Source organism: Sceloporus occidentalis, unplaced genomic scaffold (genome assembly GCF_023333645.1).
Source record: "Sceloporus occidentalis isolate IW3139 unplaced genomic scaffold, rSceOcc1.0.p SCAF_9, whole genome shotgun sequence".
Classification (NCBI taxonomy): Eukaryota; Metazoa; Chordata; class Lepidosauria; order Squamata; family Phrynosomatidae; genus Sceloporus; species Sceloporus occidentalis.
In genome coordinates, this window is record NW_028316989.1 from 26,707,303 (window position 1) to 26,724,340 (window position 17,038).

At 44.2% G+C, this 17,038-nt stretch overlaps 1 protein-coding gene across 4 annotated transcripts in view; it reads right to left on the reverse strand.

Annotated features, from left to right (window-relative positions):
* SLTM (SAFB like transcription modulator) overlaps nucleotides 1-15,143 on the reverse strand; it is a 26,440-nt gene extending 11,297 nt beyond the window's left edge. The window contains exons 1-9 of one of the 4 annotated variants that reach the window (XM_089538094.1): nucleotides 14,830-15,143; nucleotides 12,167-12,254; nucleotides 11,242-11,306; nucleotides 10,669-10,836; nucleotides 7,900-7,947; nucleotides 6,849-6,873; nucleotides 5,015-5,471; nucleotides 4,369-4,418; nucleotides 930-1,042 (exon numbers count right to left, since the gene is read on the reverse strand). In XM_089538094.1, the coding sequence (XP_089394220.1) occupies nucleotides 930-1,042; nucleotides 4,369-4,418; nucleotides 5,015-5,471; nucleotides 6,849-6,873; nucleotides 7,900-7,947; nucleotides 10,669-10,836; nucleotides 11,242-11,306; nucleotides 12,167-12,254; nucleotides 14,830-15,069 (1,254 nt within the window). In that variant the 5' untranslated portion in view covers nucleotides 15,070-15,143. The remainder of the gene's footprint in view (nucleotides 1-929; nucleotides 1,043-4,368; nucleotides 4,419-5,014; nucleotides 5,472-6,848; nucleotides 6,874-7,899; nucleotides 7,948-10,668; nucleotides 10,837-11,241; nucleotides 11,307-12,166; nucleotides 12,255-14,829) is intronic. The other 3 variants (XM_089538092.1, XM_089538091.1, XM_089538093.1) reach the window with 3 other exon arrangements.
* Between the last annotated feature and the right edge of the window lie 1,895 nt (nucleotides 15,144-17,038).

Sequence of the window (17,038 nt, forward strand, 5' to 3'; positions counted from 1 at the left end):
CTCAAGCCCAAGATAGGCATTGCCCATTAGATCCAGTGAACTAAAAGAAGGCTGACCCTGAGCCCTTCACAACTGGCATGAGATATAATTGCACCTGTGTATTGCACTGAGGCTTAAACCAGAGACATGCAAGGCTACCTGATGCTGCCTCAGATCTACAAAAACCAAAAAAATAAAAAATAAAAAAAATAAATAAAAATAAAAAAAAAATAAAAAAAAGGGGGGGGGAGATTAAAAAAGAAAGACAAGGATGGGAGGCAGGCTCCTGTACCAATAAAACCACTTTTTTGCTGCTCCACCTCTAGGCATGTTATGAAGACATTGACTGGATGAAGGTCATCTGGTTCCTTTCATGGCAGAGAAGATATTCACGCCTGGGTTGCCCATAGGCTGAAATGAAAAGAAATGCCACACACCCACTCACTGCAGTAGCAATGGGGAGTGTCTTGCATTTAGGGGGCCAGCATTGAAGCTGAACTCACTGCATTTTGTCCATCCACTGGCTGTCAAATTAACCTGTGGAAATTATAGAGAAGGCAGCTCCTTCCTGGCAGTTTTACTAGTAATGCAAATAGTCTTCATTTCTCCAAGACACACTTTCAAGACTGGGCATGTTTACTTACTGGGTTGCCATAACACATGCATTTGCAGTCAGCCATCATACACTACTGAGGAGCACTTCAAATTCTTTGGCCATATAGCCCATAGGACTTTTATACTACAGATTTTAATAATGCATAGGGCAACAAGTTTGAGATTAAAGAATTTCATTCAACCATCTGTTCACAAAAATCACTTTCCCACGATTTTGCAGAAGCAAGTGTCAGTAGTTTGTGGCTGGAAAGGAAGGTCTAGTCCCCCTTCTCCTAACCTCAAATCAGTTAAGAGCGAGTTCTCCAACCTAAATATCCCGGCAAAGAGGGCCATACCTTCCCATATTTGCCAAAGAGGTTTTTCAGGTCAGCAGCTTTTGTGTTGGAGGAGAGGCCACTAACCCACAGGTTCTTAGTAGAGCTGCTACTGCTCCCACTGCTTGCACTTCCTGGAACAAGATTTAAAAGAAGAAATGTCTCACTATCCATACATGCAGACACTGCTCAGGCAGCACAGAGCCACCGTGGAAACCAACATTTAATAATAATAATAATAATAATAATAATAATAATAATAATAATAATTTATATCCTGCCTCTCTACAAAATGCAATCGGGGCAGCTTACAAGGTTAAAATATACAGTCCAAAGCCCCAATCCACCCACCCCCCCTTAAAATATAATTAAACAGTGTGGAATTTAAAACATTAAACATACTTGAGCCCTGGTGGCGCAGTGGTTAAATGCCTGTACTGCAGCCATTCACTCGAAACCACAAGGTTACGAGTTCAAGACCAGCAAAAGGGCCCAAGCTCAGCTCAGGCTTGCATCCTTCCGAGGTTGCTAAAATGAGTACCCAGACTGTTGGGGGCAAATTAGCTTACTTGCTAATTAGCTTACTTGCTGTTCACCGCTATGATCTTTGGAATAGCGGTATATAAATAAAACAAATTATTATTAATTATTATACTTTAAAAACAATTCAATAAACTGTGGTGAAGTCAGAGGTCAGCATTTGATTTTCCTTCTGATGGCCAGGAGACTATTCAGGAAAGGCCTGCTGAAAGAGATCCGTCTTTATAGCTTTTTGAAAGCTATTTAGGGTGGTAATATGATGGATCTCATCCGGCAGGCCATTCCACAATCTGGGGGCAATAGCTGAAAAGGTCCTCTGGGAGGTTGTGGACAGCCTTGTTTTACAAGGCTATAACAAGTTTTTTCCTGAGGATCTAAGTGTGCAGGGAGGATTATATGGAAGGAGGCAGTCTCGAAGATAGGTTGGACCCAAGCCATTTAGGGCTTTAAAGGTAATAACCAACACATTGTACTGGGCCCGGAAACTGATGGGCAGCCAGTGGAGTGATCTTAGGATCGGTGTTATATGGTCTCTTCTGGATGTGCCAGAGACCAGTCTGGCTGCCATGTTCTGAACTAATTGAAGTTTCCGGACCAAGCACTAGGGTAGCCCCATGTAGAGTGCATTGCAGAAATCAAGGCGTGATGTTACCAGCGCATGTACTACAGTCTCAAGGTCCCTGACTTCCAGGAAAAAGCACAGCTGGCTTATCAGCCGAAGCTGGTAACAGGCACTCCTGATTGTCGCATTCACCTGATTTGTCATGTGAAGCAACGAATCTAGGTCCACCCCCAGACTGCAAACACAGTCCTTTGAGGAGAGTGTGACCCCTTCTGGGACAGGAGGTTGTAACCCAATACCTGAGTTCGGAGCAGATACTGTAAGTACCTCCGTTTTGTCTGGATTCAGCTTCAATTTGTTTTCCCTCATCCAATCCATTACTGCCTTAAGACAGTCATTGAGAGGCAAGACACCATCTGAAGTCAAAGCTGAAGACCAAGACATGGAGAAATGTATCTGGGTGTCATCAGCATACTGATAACACCCCGCCCCATACCTCCAGATGATCTCTCCTGGCGGCTTCAAGTTTGATAAGCAGAACTGGGCAAAAAAAAAATTCCTGAACTTGAAAGAGAGCAAACCTGAGGGGAAGGAGACAATTTTGGGACTGCATGCTTTGCCACAGACCACCAGATAAATTTGCCATGTACCTGACCTCATTTTCTGAAGCAGGCACATTCCATTAAATCACTCCTTGGCTTCTGGTGTGAGAGTGAATCCCCAGCATCTCGTTACAAAATGAGCAGGTTGCTAGAAATACAAAAGCCAGACTTCTTTGCTTGCTGTGATGGAGAGCCACTGCCTGTCAGAAAGCCCAATCCTGGACAGGTGGACTCTTCTGTTGTTATGAGGGCATTTCCTCTCCTACTAACAAGCGACCAACTGTGATGAAGCCATTGACAGCTTAGTGCGCTTATTTCATGGTAATTCAAGGAAAACCAAGCCTGGTAATCCAAGTAGAAAAATACCCATTACTTGACATTCTTGCATATTGGCTATTCAAGTCAAGGCTTGTTAGGATTAGCTTGCCCAGCTGTATATTCCAGGAGGGAAAGAACGCCACTGTGGGGGCCACAGTATCTTTTAAAACTTCCTTACAGTGGCATTTGCCAACCAGGGCAAGAGCAACACCGTCTTCTCCTTGAGCCCTGCAGAAGTCAGGAAGCAAGGTTTGCTGTAGAGGAGTTCCTTCTACTGGCCCAATGGATAGAACTAGCTGTCTCTCTCCCCCCCCCCCCCCCCCAAAAAAAATACAAGCAGCCAGCAGCAAAGGGGACTTCACAGGGCACCTATGAATCCATCATGCTTTGCTGAAGAAAGCACTTTTGTCATGCTAGAAGGCATGAAGGCTGCTTGAAGGATGGGTCTATAGCCCAGTTGGCCCAACACACCTTGTTCTTAGTTTACTTAATTTATTTTCTTTTTATGAAAGGTAATTTTAGGGCAAGTCTGGTGCTGCATGATAGAGACCAAAGACAGCAAACTGGTCAGTGAATTATCTTTTGATGGAAATTTTATCTAACATAAATAAACAAACCTGTACTAATTTATTACATTTTTAAAATGTTTTATTAAATGTCAAATGTATTATACCTGACAAAGTAATTCTGATTCCAGCAAAGAAATAAACTTTGCTCTAATGAAGTTAATAATTTTAACATTTGACATCCGTTGTTGTTTCAACGAAACTATTTTCCGCTTCCACCCAATAGTGTGCTTCTCCTGGATCCTGCTGCTTCTCTCAGAACAGTGGCCCCTTACGTTCTGATCCAGAGAGCTAGGAAACCCTCTATGGGATCACAAGAGGAAGGAAAATCCAATTCCTCTGGTGTAGGACAGCAAAGTAACCTGTCAGAAATTGGCCTCTGTTCACAATAGACAATGATATATTAGTTGATAACTTCTGAGATATTCAGCCAATGCTCCTGTACTACATGTTTAAAACATTTCTCTAGAGGACTGGAAGGAAATACTGAGCCCAAAAGACTCAAGTAGGGCAGAAACCTTCATCAAGGGGCTGGCACTTCCCACTTTCCTCATTTTGCTGCCCACTTTCCTCTCTCCTCCCCACAGGATCCAAGCAGGGATGCCCTCTCAAAGCACTTAGGCCTTCTTGCACAGACAGCTAAGTGCTGCGGGTACTGTGCTCTTACACAAAATGGACCACATGCCACTTACAGCTCAAATGTTCCCTCACTCCAGGTCAAAATAAACAGAGTCAGACTGCCTCATTGAGAGAGAGAGAGAGAGGTGCCATGTTCTCTTCAAGAAAGCTTTCAGATCAAATGAAACCCAAAGAGAGGGGAACTTATTCTTCTAGTTACTCTTGTCCACAGTACCAGCAGAAAAACACGTTACCTTTGTCATCCTTGGATGTCGTCTTGCTTTCTTTAGATTCCTTAGTAGAGCTACAAGGAGGAACAAATCAAAGAAAACTGAACATGCAGGATTTGCCTTGCCAAGGAACTTACACTATTAAGCAAGTCATTTCAAAAACAAAAAAAGGAAAGGGAAAAAAGTGGGGGAAGCAGGGCTGGACTGTTATTTGAGGGGAAGTGATTTCCCCTCATCATGGCTTCTTGCACTGATTTTTCCCCAAGATGCCCGAAGATCTAGATTTTCTGAAAATTTTTATTCAGTGGATATATGGTAATCTTCTCCACATTTCAAGACTGGGACTTGACTTCATTTTGGTGGTTCTTAGGAACTGAGAGTTGTTCATTACCATCACAAGGGTACTTAAAACTTGACTATTTGAGAAAAAATAAAAATAAAATGCTGTCAATTCGTCAATGAAACCAGTAGGATAACGCATATACGAAGATCCTGATTTTTTTTATATATACATATATATATATAAACCATAGGTAATTTATGGCCATGAAAACATTTTTTTATAGGCAGGAGCATATGACACTAATTACAAGCTTCTTGCTGCTACCCCCTCAGAGTGATCTTATTGAATGCTGGTAGTATCTTAAAGAACTGACATAGAAAGACAAACCTCTTTGCTTGACCAGAGGCCCCCGTAGACGAGGGACCTTTCTTCAAAGTATCCTTGTCTTTGTCTCCAGATTCTGCTTTCTTCGAGCTTTCTCGGGCTTCCTTCTTGACAGGATCCCCCTTCATGCCATCTTCTTTCTTACCATCTTTATGGTTCTCAGTCATCTCATAGTCTTTGCCTTCCTTCTCCAGCTTCGGCGCAATGGCATCCTGCCTGTCTTTTGGCTTGCTTGCTTCTGAATCTGTAATTTTCAGATTTTTACCTGTTTCTAGAAGGTCATCCCCATCAAAATCCAGAGTGATGGCATCTTCGGCCTGGATTGTAACCGAAATGTTATCATCCTCTGCTTCTTTGACAGAGACGTGAGCGTCCATCTCTTCATGAGCCTCAGTTAGGCTCTCTTCTGAAGGAAGAGGCTTAGATACTTCTTGTGTACCATCACCAGAACCTGCTTTATCTAAGAGGATTTAACAGGAATAAATATGGCAAAACAAGAAGTTTAAACATTTTCATACGCATAAGCCAGTCGAGAGGACCTAGAAAATACAAAGTCAGTTATTAGAACTGATGGAAGGTTAGGGGGGGAAACATAAGGGGCATTAACATATCAACCAATCCTTTACCCAGGATCACTCATTCTTCATGGTAAACAAATTCTCTAGATAAAACACCAACTCTGAATAGGTGTTAGACAAGGAGAAGTCCCTCCAGAAGACCCCTGTTCTTCAATACAGGCATCTCTCTTCCCGCACTGCCACTGGGAGGCAGAGGAGCTCTTGTTTCAGGGCCTCCACGCAAGTGGCAGCTTAAATCACCGCAACACACTTCGATGTACAAGGCTGTCCATCTTCCAACAGGCTTCTGATGGCCCAGAGCTCGATTGTCAAATCCTTCATGGCTGGCAAGCCTGTCTTCTCTTTTTCATCCCTTGCTTGCCAGCGACGCTGCAGTTGCAGAGCCAAGCTGTTCCGCTTCACACGTACACTTGGGCCAAAGTTCACTGAGGCCTTCCCATCTTCATCCAAGATTCATGTGGGGAACACTCTCAGTCCTGTCTTTAATGTTATCACCAGTGTTCTTACTTTCCACAAAGTATATTCTGTCATGAAATCCCTTAAACATACCAAGTCTGTAGCTCACACACATAAGCACCCCTTCAGGATTCTCAATGTGGTGCTGGAGTCACAGTGTTCCCATGTCCTTTAGTCCACAACATGCAACATCCTTAGCATGCTCTCCAGAGGTCTTCTTCAGTAAGGATGTGAGTGATGTGCCATGTGGGGAATTATGTTGCTGATTTCATCCCGCCACACACAATGTAACTTTTAAAGGCAGCATGGAACAAGCTGCTCTTTCCAGCTGTTCCAAAGTTTCACTGAAGACTGAAGTGGTTTTGAAGTGTGATGTGGAGCTCCATCAATGCTGGGAAGTAAGGTGTGGTTATCCAGAGTCCAAGTTGCTTTCGGGTTCCATTTTGCAGGAGAAGACTCCCTTCTCATCAGGCACTCTTACTCTAAGGCAGTGCAAGGAGAAACGAGGCATCAAGACTTACCAGGCAGATAAGATTCAGATGCAAGGAGTTTGGGATCTTGGGCTTCTTCAGAGCATTTGGGTGGCCATATGCATATATAAAACATCAACTGAAGGAATCGATAGGTACACAAGATTGGAAGGAGAAAAAAGCTGGATGAAAAAATGGATCCAGCCACTGTCCTTGGCAGAAGCACCTACGGTTGTTCGTGTCTGATCGGAAACAAGCTGATGAACTTGTCATTTACAAAGGGCAACCTGAAGCATATTAGAACATTCAAACTCTACTGAATTCCAAACATACCTCTCTCATGCTCTTCTTCTCCATCCTGTGAATTAAAAGGAGGGGGGAAATCAAATAAGCATTCTGGATGAGGACTTTGTTTAAGCAAAGCAGAATTAAACTACCATTAATTCAGACAAAACAAAGATGTCCCCATTCTAACAAGCCAATGGGCAAGCTAACTACATGGTTTACTTTTCCTTATTCTTGTAGCAAGAAATGCATGTTCCCAGTGAATCTGAGGTACTACCAGTGGATGGCCCACTCCTTCCTATTATTTCAAAGAATGGCTTATCAGCAACAGACAAGACACGAGACAACAAAGCAAGGAATGGTCACTCACAGCCTGACCATTATTGTGAAACCTAGTGGCCCCAAGGTTCATAGCTATGGTTCAGAAACCACAGAAGGAATCTCTCACACTAGCTCTTAGTTAGTTCAACAGAACTTTGTACCTTCAGGCTTCCCCTTAACAGCACATGAGCTTCTGCTTTGAGGCAAGTCCACACTGGAGGGACATCAGTGCTTTACTTCATTAAAGACAACATCAGGCCAAGTTATTAATTATAATAATGGCCCTTTCCCTTAGTAAACCAGGAGGCTTGTGGACTGAAATAGCAGCAGTGACAATTTCAAGACACAGAAACCGATTTTCATGATGCATTATACCAAGCAGCCTCTCCTACAAAGTTTAAGGAATCAGGCCTGAGATACTTCAAGTCTTCATCACACTCTTTGTCCAAAATACCAGCTATTTACCTATTTCAAAGGCACTATGAAACTGGATTTTTTTTTTGGGGGGGGGGGGCGCTTACAATGAAACGAAGCATCATAATGGGGCTGGGGCTATAAAACACTATAGATCTCTCCAGTTCAGCAGTATGGAACATTTGGCCCTCCAGCTATTCTGGACCAATGTTTCCACAGTTCTTTCCCACTGGTCATGCTTGCTGCAGCTGATGGAAATCACAGGCCTAAACCTCTGGAGGAGTAAACATTCCCTATCACCCTCTAGTTGAATTTCAAGTACCGTCAGCTTTCTATTCAAGTTTAAGAACATTGAGAAACTTACGTGGGTGGTAGTGAAGCCATCATCTTCTCCATCTTGCACATTGTTGCCCTAAGATGAGGGAACAAACCAAGGTGGGCCAAATAAGCTAGCTGGTGGAAAAGGTGGCGTAACAGAACATGCCCAATGAATGACAACTGATTCTGGCAAGATTGGCAGGGCTGGGGCTGCACCCTCCTCCTCCTCATTGGGGAGAAGTGCAGTAAAGAGACAGGATATGTCTGTGTGACACTGGGTCCCTTTGCAGCCCCTTTCATGCCTCTCTGCAGTGGAGCAGCATTCTGGCCCCACAGAAGGCTGACTTGTTGGGGGATGCTTACGGGACTCTCCACATTTCACTTGCTGCACAACAGAGCCCAAGGCTTCCTCCAGGCCAATCAAAACTATGCCTGTTATTTTCAGCAGTTTCAAAAGTTACACTCTGTCTCAAAGTATCCTGCATTTTTTCAGCAACACCAGGAACATCCCACTCTATGAATCTCTGCAACTCCCCCTAAACTGAACTATTATTAACACTACAGTAAGCAGTGTCCTCATTATGAGTCTCTTTCTCTCACGCAGGGACTCATGTGGCCCTCTAGATGCTGGTAGAAAGCAACTTCTAGTCTTCATCACCAGCGACTCTGCTGGCTTAGGGGGACGATGGGAGTTGCAGTCCAACAACACACAATACTCACCCCTGCCCTAAACAGAGGATGTTGCAGGATACTGCACTAGGACAGGGAGGCCTCTGTCCTCCCCAGTTTCTGGAGACTTGCAAAGGAGCTGAGGGCTCAGTTTTGTTGCCTTCTACTAGCCTCTCTTATGTTATTTTGTAACACTACACTGCTGCAGCAACATACAAAGGCTTAACCTCAGTAAGGCAAAAAGTAAAGGACATCTCTTGCTACAGAGGCCCATAAAGGGTGTTTGGATTTTGTAGCAAATTGTTATTTCTTACCAGCCAGCAAGAAGGATTGAATCTAGCACCACACACAGCTCCCATGGCTAATGTTCCTCTCAGTGGAATATTTAGGAAAAAGGGGAATAGAAGGTAGGGACTGTTGTGCCTACCTGGCAGTTTTTAAAAGACACACAGTGTGCTCACTCGAAATAAATTATTTCAAGGTCCTAAAGCATGGGGGGGGGGAGGTGTGACCCTGAGGCAACATTGCACCCCGAGAAGAGCAACATTTGCCGCCAACTCTGCTGCGTACAAAGAAACCACCCAGCACCCATTCATCTCCCCACCCCGGCTCCCAAACGTCTTGCTAGTTACATGACACTGGTGTCCATAAATGGTGATACCTCCCCTATTCATTTTGAGTTTATTTTGATTTTGAAGGGAAGAGAAGATCAAGACTGCCCAGAAACCTCAAAGTATTAGCGCAAAGAGGGATAAAAGATGTCAAAGCAACCTACCTACCCACCCAGATAAAATTTTACCAGCCCTGTTTACCTCCTGTTAAATTTTTGATTTACCCAAAACAAAACCAGTACACACAAACTGGCTGCCAGAGACTCCAGAACCATATTCTTAGCACTGAACCACAGCAGCCCAGCAGGAGAGAGTGAGTGGGCTGGCATGCATGGGTGCACCCAGATCATGCAGGGGGATGATGGAAGAGAATGGATCTGGTGAGGTGCATTGGTGAAACAATACCCGATCCTGCCACGGCTCCTATTCTGTCCCTGCCCTGAGTGAGGGTAATCGCATGTCTCCCCTTCAACAGGCATCTGCAGACTGTCACACTGGCAGTGAGAGTGACACTTTTAATTTGTAAAATTCTTAGATACTTTCCTTTTTTGAAAAAAAGGTATTTCTGCACGGTATACAGAAAGAGATTCTGCATTGCACACACAACACTAAAAAAAGTGAAATGTCATAACGAAAGCAGAGCAATAGTATATAAATTCTACAATCAGCCACAAATAACACAATCAGATTAAAACACTTGGGCAATAAAATGTTGTTATCTGACACAGAAAGCAGGACAATACTGATGCTTATCAAACCACCCAAGAGGGTATTTCGGAGCTGTGGCGGATCACTGAGAATGGTCCTCCTCTCATGCATACCCCAGGCAGATGTCCCTACTGATGGAATGCTAAGGAAGGCTTCACTTGAGTATCCTGATGCAGAAGTACAGTAGGTTGGCTTCAGCAAGTCCCCTCCCTTCCCCCAGCTATTTGGCTGCCAGTTGTTTAGGACTTTAAAAGCACCAGCATCTTAACTTGGACTCAAAACTGAGATGCCATTCTTCAAGCTGTTGGATTTCTTTACCACTGGTGTAATATGGTCCCAACAGTCTAGACCTATCAGATTTCCAGATGCCAAATGCTGCACTAACTTCCCAGCAGGCTTCAAGGGCAGCCACACGGTTAATGCATGGAGATCACTAGAGCATGGATTACCACAGCCAGGCCATCTGCATCCACAAAATGCCAAAGCTGCTATGAGGTATTCCACACCAAATGGGTCTGTCAAATGATCATACTGATTCAGGGACTGATCCCCTCCCACAAGCTGAGCGCCGTTTTGATGTTTTATGTGCATGTATGTGGAAGAGGAAGAGCAGGCATGAGAGAAAGGGGTGCCAGAGAAGATGAATGGATTTACAATGTCAAGACCAACAGCAAGAAACTAGGTCGCTTACATTTCCAATTTACAGAACAGAGCAGTTCCCAGCTTCTGATAATGATTAAAACAGGGCAAACGTTGGCAGGAAATGTTTAAATACAACTTCTTCCAGTTAACCTGTTCCATCTGGTGAAGATGGCTTGGAGGGGTACCTGGGTCTCGAGGTCCTTTTTCTTCTTGTCCACAGTTTTCTTCTTGTCCACAGCAGGCAATGCTTTAGAATTCAAGGATTCATCCTCATTTTCTCCAAATTCTTCCGAGTCTTTCAGTTCATCATTTCCATCTTGATCACTTGCTTCTTGAGCTTCCAAATCACTCTCCTTTCAAAGTGAACAACGACTGATGTACAAGACGGAAAAACTGTTGTGCACTCAACTGTTCTCAAAGCTATGGGCTAGCTACTGAGTCTCTTCACCAAGTTGAAAAACACCTCATGCTTGCATTGAATCTATCCAATGCTATTTGTTTTAGCTGACACATAAATTAGTAATAGCAATAAACTATAGGACCAGCATGGGCAGTGGTTTATATTCTCTTAAAAGTTCTTGTTTAGAAGTATGAATGAAGCTGAACTACATTTAGCTGCCATTATCAAGTATGCTGACTGAAAACATGCATGTTTATTCAGACATTCCAGTGAGTACAATGGGACCAGCTCCCTAGCACATCTATTTTTTAGTACTTTACTAGGAAATAAATCTGTTTATTTCCCCTGACAGTATTACCTTGATCAAAGAGTCATCTTCCACTGAAGCATCACCGCTTAGTTCATCCATTTCCTGCTTTTTACCTGAGAGACAGGATATGCCAATCACTTACGATAATGAGAAAACATTGGCGGGATACAAACCGCCATATAGTACGCCTTCTATACGTACTAGCGTTAAGAAGGGGCGGTGCTTCCGCACCCCCCTAACCCTAGTACGTATAGAATACGTACAACATGGCGGCGCCCCTTCCACATGGGGGCCGCCATGTTTATGTACTGGACGCATAGCGCCGCAAAAAGAAGCTCCGAAATGGTTTGGTTTGGCTGCTGCGGCTCCCTCGCAGAGCAAATGGCGCCGGCGGGAGACCGCCGCAAAGCGGCAGTCTATATCCCGCCATTGTTTTACTGGTGACAGGCAATTTTGTCCTATAATTTTTATGTAACTTGCTTCGAACAATGTCCAAACTGAAAGATGCCAGGTAAATAAAATATAGAACAAAATATAGTCCTGTGACATCAGTGCACAGAACAGAAAAATTTCAACAGGTATGGACACAGGATCTGCACTTTAAGTTACAAAGAAGACAGAATATTTTAAACAAAGAGACTGGACCTATAAAATAGCCCTATGGAAAATTACACTATAGGTCCTATCAACCTTGAGCAATGACTGTGGGGGCTGTCACTGAAGGTAGCTGGGGTTCAGCAACATTTTCAGGGCCCCTACCCGCTTCTTGCTATAAAAGATTCAGGTGCCCAGTCATCAAAAAGAAGCATAGCAAGTCTTTGCTGTGATCCTGACCAATGACAGCAGCTGCTGAGCATTTTTACTGACATCGGGATAACAATTTGAGAGACAGACCAGTATTTTAAGTTAAGCTAATAAGTTACACAGCCAACCATAACAATCTAAACATTTACTTTTCCACAGACATTCTCACCTTTTCCTTTGGTTGGTTTCTTGTTTGGTGTGTCAACGGCAACTGCTATTTCAATATTATCTGGGTCTCCTCCTTCCTCTTCAATAGCCTAAAAGGAAACAAAAACCAGACGGGATTGAGTTACCTCAGCTTTTTCCTCATGAAACCCTTAAAATTTAGCTCTAGCACTCACATTATTGACTGAACTTTTCAAAGTACAAAACACGACTCCTATCAGACAGTTCTGTCAAGTACTTGAGATGGACTCCAAAAACAGAACAGGAGCACCCTGCATGCAAGAATATGTGAAATGACCCTTGCCAATTGTTCCAAATCATATTGCAGATTGCCATTTCATTCGCCCATGCAGAGGAACACTGAGATCAGCTCACACTGCTGATCAGCATACATCTGCCTGGCACTAACTAATCATTACCTTGTTACTTAATTATTTCGTCAATAAAAGTTATTGAGACAATGATAATGCTCAGCAGGGTTGACTGATTTTAAAATCAGAGATTTAAATTTAAGCATGATATCAAGAAGGAAAAGTCTAATTTGAACCATCCCCCCCCCCCAGGCACTTTATGCATTTCCTAGATACGAATGCACACTGAACACTGATACACCTGCACTTTGTAGAGGGGAATTTATCAATTATTCAATCTGTATTCCACCTTTCTTCCAGCACAGGACCCAAGGCAGTCTATAGCAAATTTAAACCAATCACAGCTACAAGCTATCAGTACAAAAGTAAATAAATAAAACACAGACCATTTGACAATTCTATTGAAACAGTTTAACACACTTAAGACAAATAATTTTTTAGAAGCACCTTCCATTACAAGCTCCTTCAGCCACATGGAATAAGAACCAAACCCCTGTCTAAACAAAATAGCATTTCCCTGCCAGCGGTATTTTTATTCCCATCTACCCACCGCTTGCGTCTCCAAAGAGGTATTTTATGTCTTAAAACATTGATCCAGGATGAGACAAAGGCTGCATCCACACCAGAGAAATAACCTGGTTTGGCAGCACTTTAACTGCCCTGGCTCAATGCTATGGAATTCTGGGGACTAATACTTATATAATACTAATAATACTTATTTATTTATAGCCTGGCTATCAGAGCGGCTTACAATTTGTTAATTAGACATTTCCCTACCCTCAGGCTTACAATCTAAAAGACAAGACACAAAAGGAGAAGGCAATGGCAGCAGGGAAGGAGGAAAGGCCAGCAGACCTCCTCTCCCTTGGAGGCCTGTTGGAGCTGGTCTGCCTTCCTCTCCCTCAAGATGGTGGATGAAGGGAGGGTTTTTCTTCTTTCAGGCAGGCCTATATAGCTCCTATATAGTTCCAGGAGACATTTAGCCTTCTCTGTCAGAAAGAGCTCTGGGGCCGCAATGAACTACAATTCCCAGGATTCCCTAGCAATGAGCCAGGGCTGTTAAAAGGGGTCTCAAAACCAATAACCTGATGGTAACGTGTGATCGAACAAGGATACTATTTCAGTTTGAAGTAATGTGCTGGATTGTTTTTTGGTTACAGTTAACAGCATGGTAATTTAGTACAGATAGTTGTACAGATAATGCTATTTGTAGTAATATGCTATGAATTTATTCAGCATAAGGCTGACAGAACTAAAAAGAGAAAAAAATTGTTACAATAATAATTAACTTGATTAGATACATGCCTAGAGACCCAGAGGTAAGTAAGCTCAATTAGAGAAAATCAGACACTATGAGGTACTGTACTTGGAAGCTTATTTTTATAGAGGATTGATATATTAATGGGATATGTAAAATATGTTTATATGTCAACATCTGTCTTTTTTTAACCTATGTTTTTAATGCATGTCTTTTTTATGTGTTCTATGCTTTAATAAAAGAATTAAGTAAATAAAAGCAGTCTCAAACTGGATGATTCCTGCAGGGTTTGAGACCTCTCCTCCCTCCCTCCCCTGAACTTTTGGGCTCCTTTGCCTTCCATTGCCTACTGATTGTGTTAAAAATTAAAAGTTAGCAAGCCAGCCCTCCCAAAATTCAAACCGGGGGGGGGGGGCCTCAGGGACCCCTCGGTTTCTTGCCCCCGGAACATCTGTCAGAAGTCCTTGAAGCCATGTCTTTTTGAGGAGGTAAGCCTGAGGGCAGGGGATTGTCCAGTTCACAATACACTTTATTTGATCTCTGATGTTCTCAATTCTATCTTGTATGACCATCTATTGTTTTAGATGCAGTTTGTAGAATGTATGCCATTGGCAGGTTTCTTAATTGGAGACTCTTTTAATTGTCTTATCTTTTAAAAAGAACTCTGACGGTGGTTTTCTCTTGTGAGTCGCCTTGGGTGCCTTTTGGGGAGAAAGGCGGCACAAAAACTGAAACAAGGCCCCTCCCAGAGGATTTTAACTGTCAAGCTTTTAATGATGTTTTCTAGGCTGCATCCGCACTGGAGGGATGACCCGGTTTGGCCCCGCTTTAACTCTTTGTCTGGCTCAAGGCTATGGAATTCTGGGAGCTGGAGTTTGTTTGGGGGGGGCTTCCTTCCTTAAGCTCTGCTCCGCTCTGGGCCCACAACAAACTCCAACTCCCAGAATTCCATAGCCCTGAGCCAGACAGAGTTAAAGCGGGGCCAAACCGGGTCACCCCTCCAGCCTCACTCTCTGGGAGAGAGCCCCGGGGCCTGACCTGCTTGAGGCGGGCGATGAGGACAGTCTTGACGCCGCCCGTGTCCAGGTTGCGCCGCTTCAGCTCGGACTTGAGGTCGATCACGCGGAGGTCCGCCAGCTTCTTGTTCTCCGTAACGGACGCGACGGGAGCCGGAGCCGAAGCCGGAGCCGCGCCGGAGGACGAGCACGACGAAGAGGAGGAGGACGACGACGACGAAGAGGAGGAAGAGGCGACTGAGGCGGTGGCGGCGGCGGCCATTTTGCGGCCTCCCTTCTCAATTCGGCGTCTCTTCGTCTCGCGGCCCCGCCCTCTTTCTGGCTTTGGCGCCCCGCGTCGCCAAAGGACCCGGATGCAGGAGGCAACGCGGCTGCGCAGAAGGTGAAAGGAGACGCCGCCACGTCCGCGCATGCGCACTCGGCCAAACAAAGCGAAGGCGGCGTCTCTCTTCATCGCCTTCCGTTAGCCCCGCCCCCTTCTCCAACTGACATCCAGGCCCCGCCCCCTTTCCCTCCCTTCCAGGCTGCGGATTGGCTGAGGCGGGCGCAGCGAAGAGGGAAACAGTAGCATAAAGAAGGCGTGGCTTTGGGGGCACTAGATACGTGTAGCGCTGTTCATATGTGCACGGCCGGCCTGTTGAGACGCGTATCTACTGCGGGATTTGAGATCTGAGATGCGATAGTTAATACACAGCCGTCCTGTATATTAAGGGGATTATGTGATTTAATATATTAATATGTTTAATACATTGTATTAAATATAATATGTAATATATAAAACATTTAAGGTATTAAAATAGTTAATATTTTATTATATTATATATATTTAATATATATTTTAATATATTGTATTAAATATATTCTATAACCTGCCTTGATTCTTTTGGGAGAGGCGGGCTATAAATAATTTATTATTATTATCCTAAACAGGGCTGTTCTGAAGAAAGAAGAAGGTGGTGAGGGAGGGGGGTTGGCCTTGAGCAATAGTCACGCTCTCTCAGCCTCAGGGCATTGGCCATGGGAAACCCTCTCTGGAGAAACTTGCCAAGAAACGCCCATGACAGGTTCTCCTTAGGGTCCCCATAAGTCAGAAATAATAATTATTATTACTTACTTATTTATAGCCCGCCCAATCACAAGGAATCCGGGTGGGTTACAGCAATAAAAGTACAGAGAATACAACAAAATACAATAGAGTAAGATAAGATAAAAGAGAGTGACGAAAGTCACAGACTTCACGGTTAGGCCTGATGGAACTGGGCCTGTCTTTTCCACTCCCTTCCAGGTCTGATGAGGACCGTTGGGGCGGAGGGAGGGAGGGCTCTTCTTTTTGGGGCCAGAATATAATTTCAATTAAATTTAATTCTTCTCATTAATTTAAGAGAAGAATTGGTGGACAGAGTGACGTAGGTCACAATAAACGGGGAGAGGAACTAGGTAGAGATCTGTCTTAAGAGCCTTCTTAAAGGCTGTAAGAGTAGAAATGTGGCAGATCTCCTTTGACAGGTCTTTCCATGTCTTCGGAGCAGCGATGGAAAAGGCCCTCTGGGTGACTGAAGTTAGCCTAGATCTTCCCCTTCGAGGATCTTTCAGAAAGGGCTGAAAGACCCACAACAACAAGGAGAGTAACCCCACCAAGCTAAACCTCTTCTGGGGAAAAGGGGATGGCTCGATGGCTGGGGAGAGCACCCAAAAAGGCCTGCAGCCTCCAATCTTGACAATGGCAGGGCAGACAGTGGCCCAGCAGGGGCCAGAGTGACGCTACAATGCCACTTTGCACATCTGAAACGGAGGGCAAAAACCTTGGATTAAATTCAATTTAAAGCTGGCCCTCTGCAGCAAGGCGGCTTTGTTCTCCTCTGACCGGTAGGTGGCGCTCCTGTTCTCTCTAGGAAAGAAGGAAGGCATTGCGCATGCGCCTCTACTTCAATCTAGGAGAGGGAGGGGGAAGAGGGGAAGGCGATGCGCATGCGCCTCTTGACCCAGCCAGGATGGTTTAGTTCTCACCATTCAATTCATTGAAGGGGAGAGACCCCCCCCAAAAAAAGTCCCCACCGCTGTCTTAGGCTTCAATCTACGTCATTTGTATTTATTCATTGCATTTATTATATTTATAGCCCACTCTTCAGAAACAAAGGCTCTCAGGGCTGCTTCCAGGTTGTTAATTCGAGTCTGAGGGGGTGGAGCCGCCTTCTTTGTTTCTTAGACTTAAGTTTAGGAAAGCTCCTGCT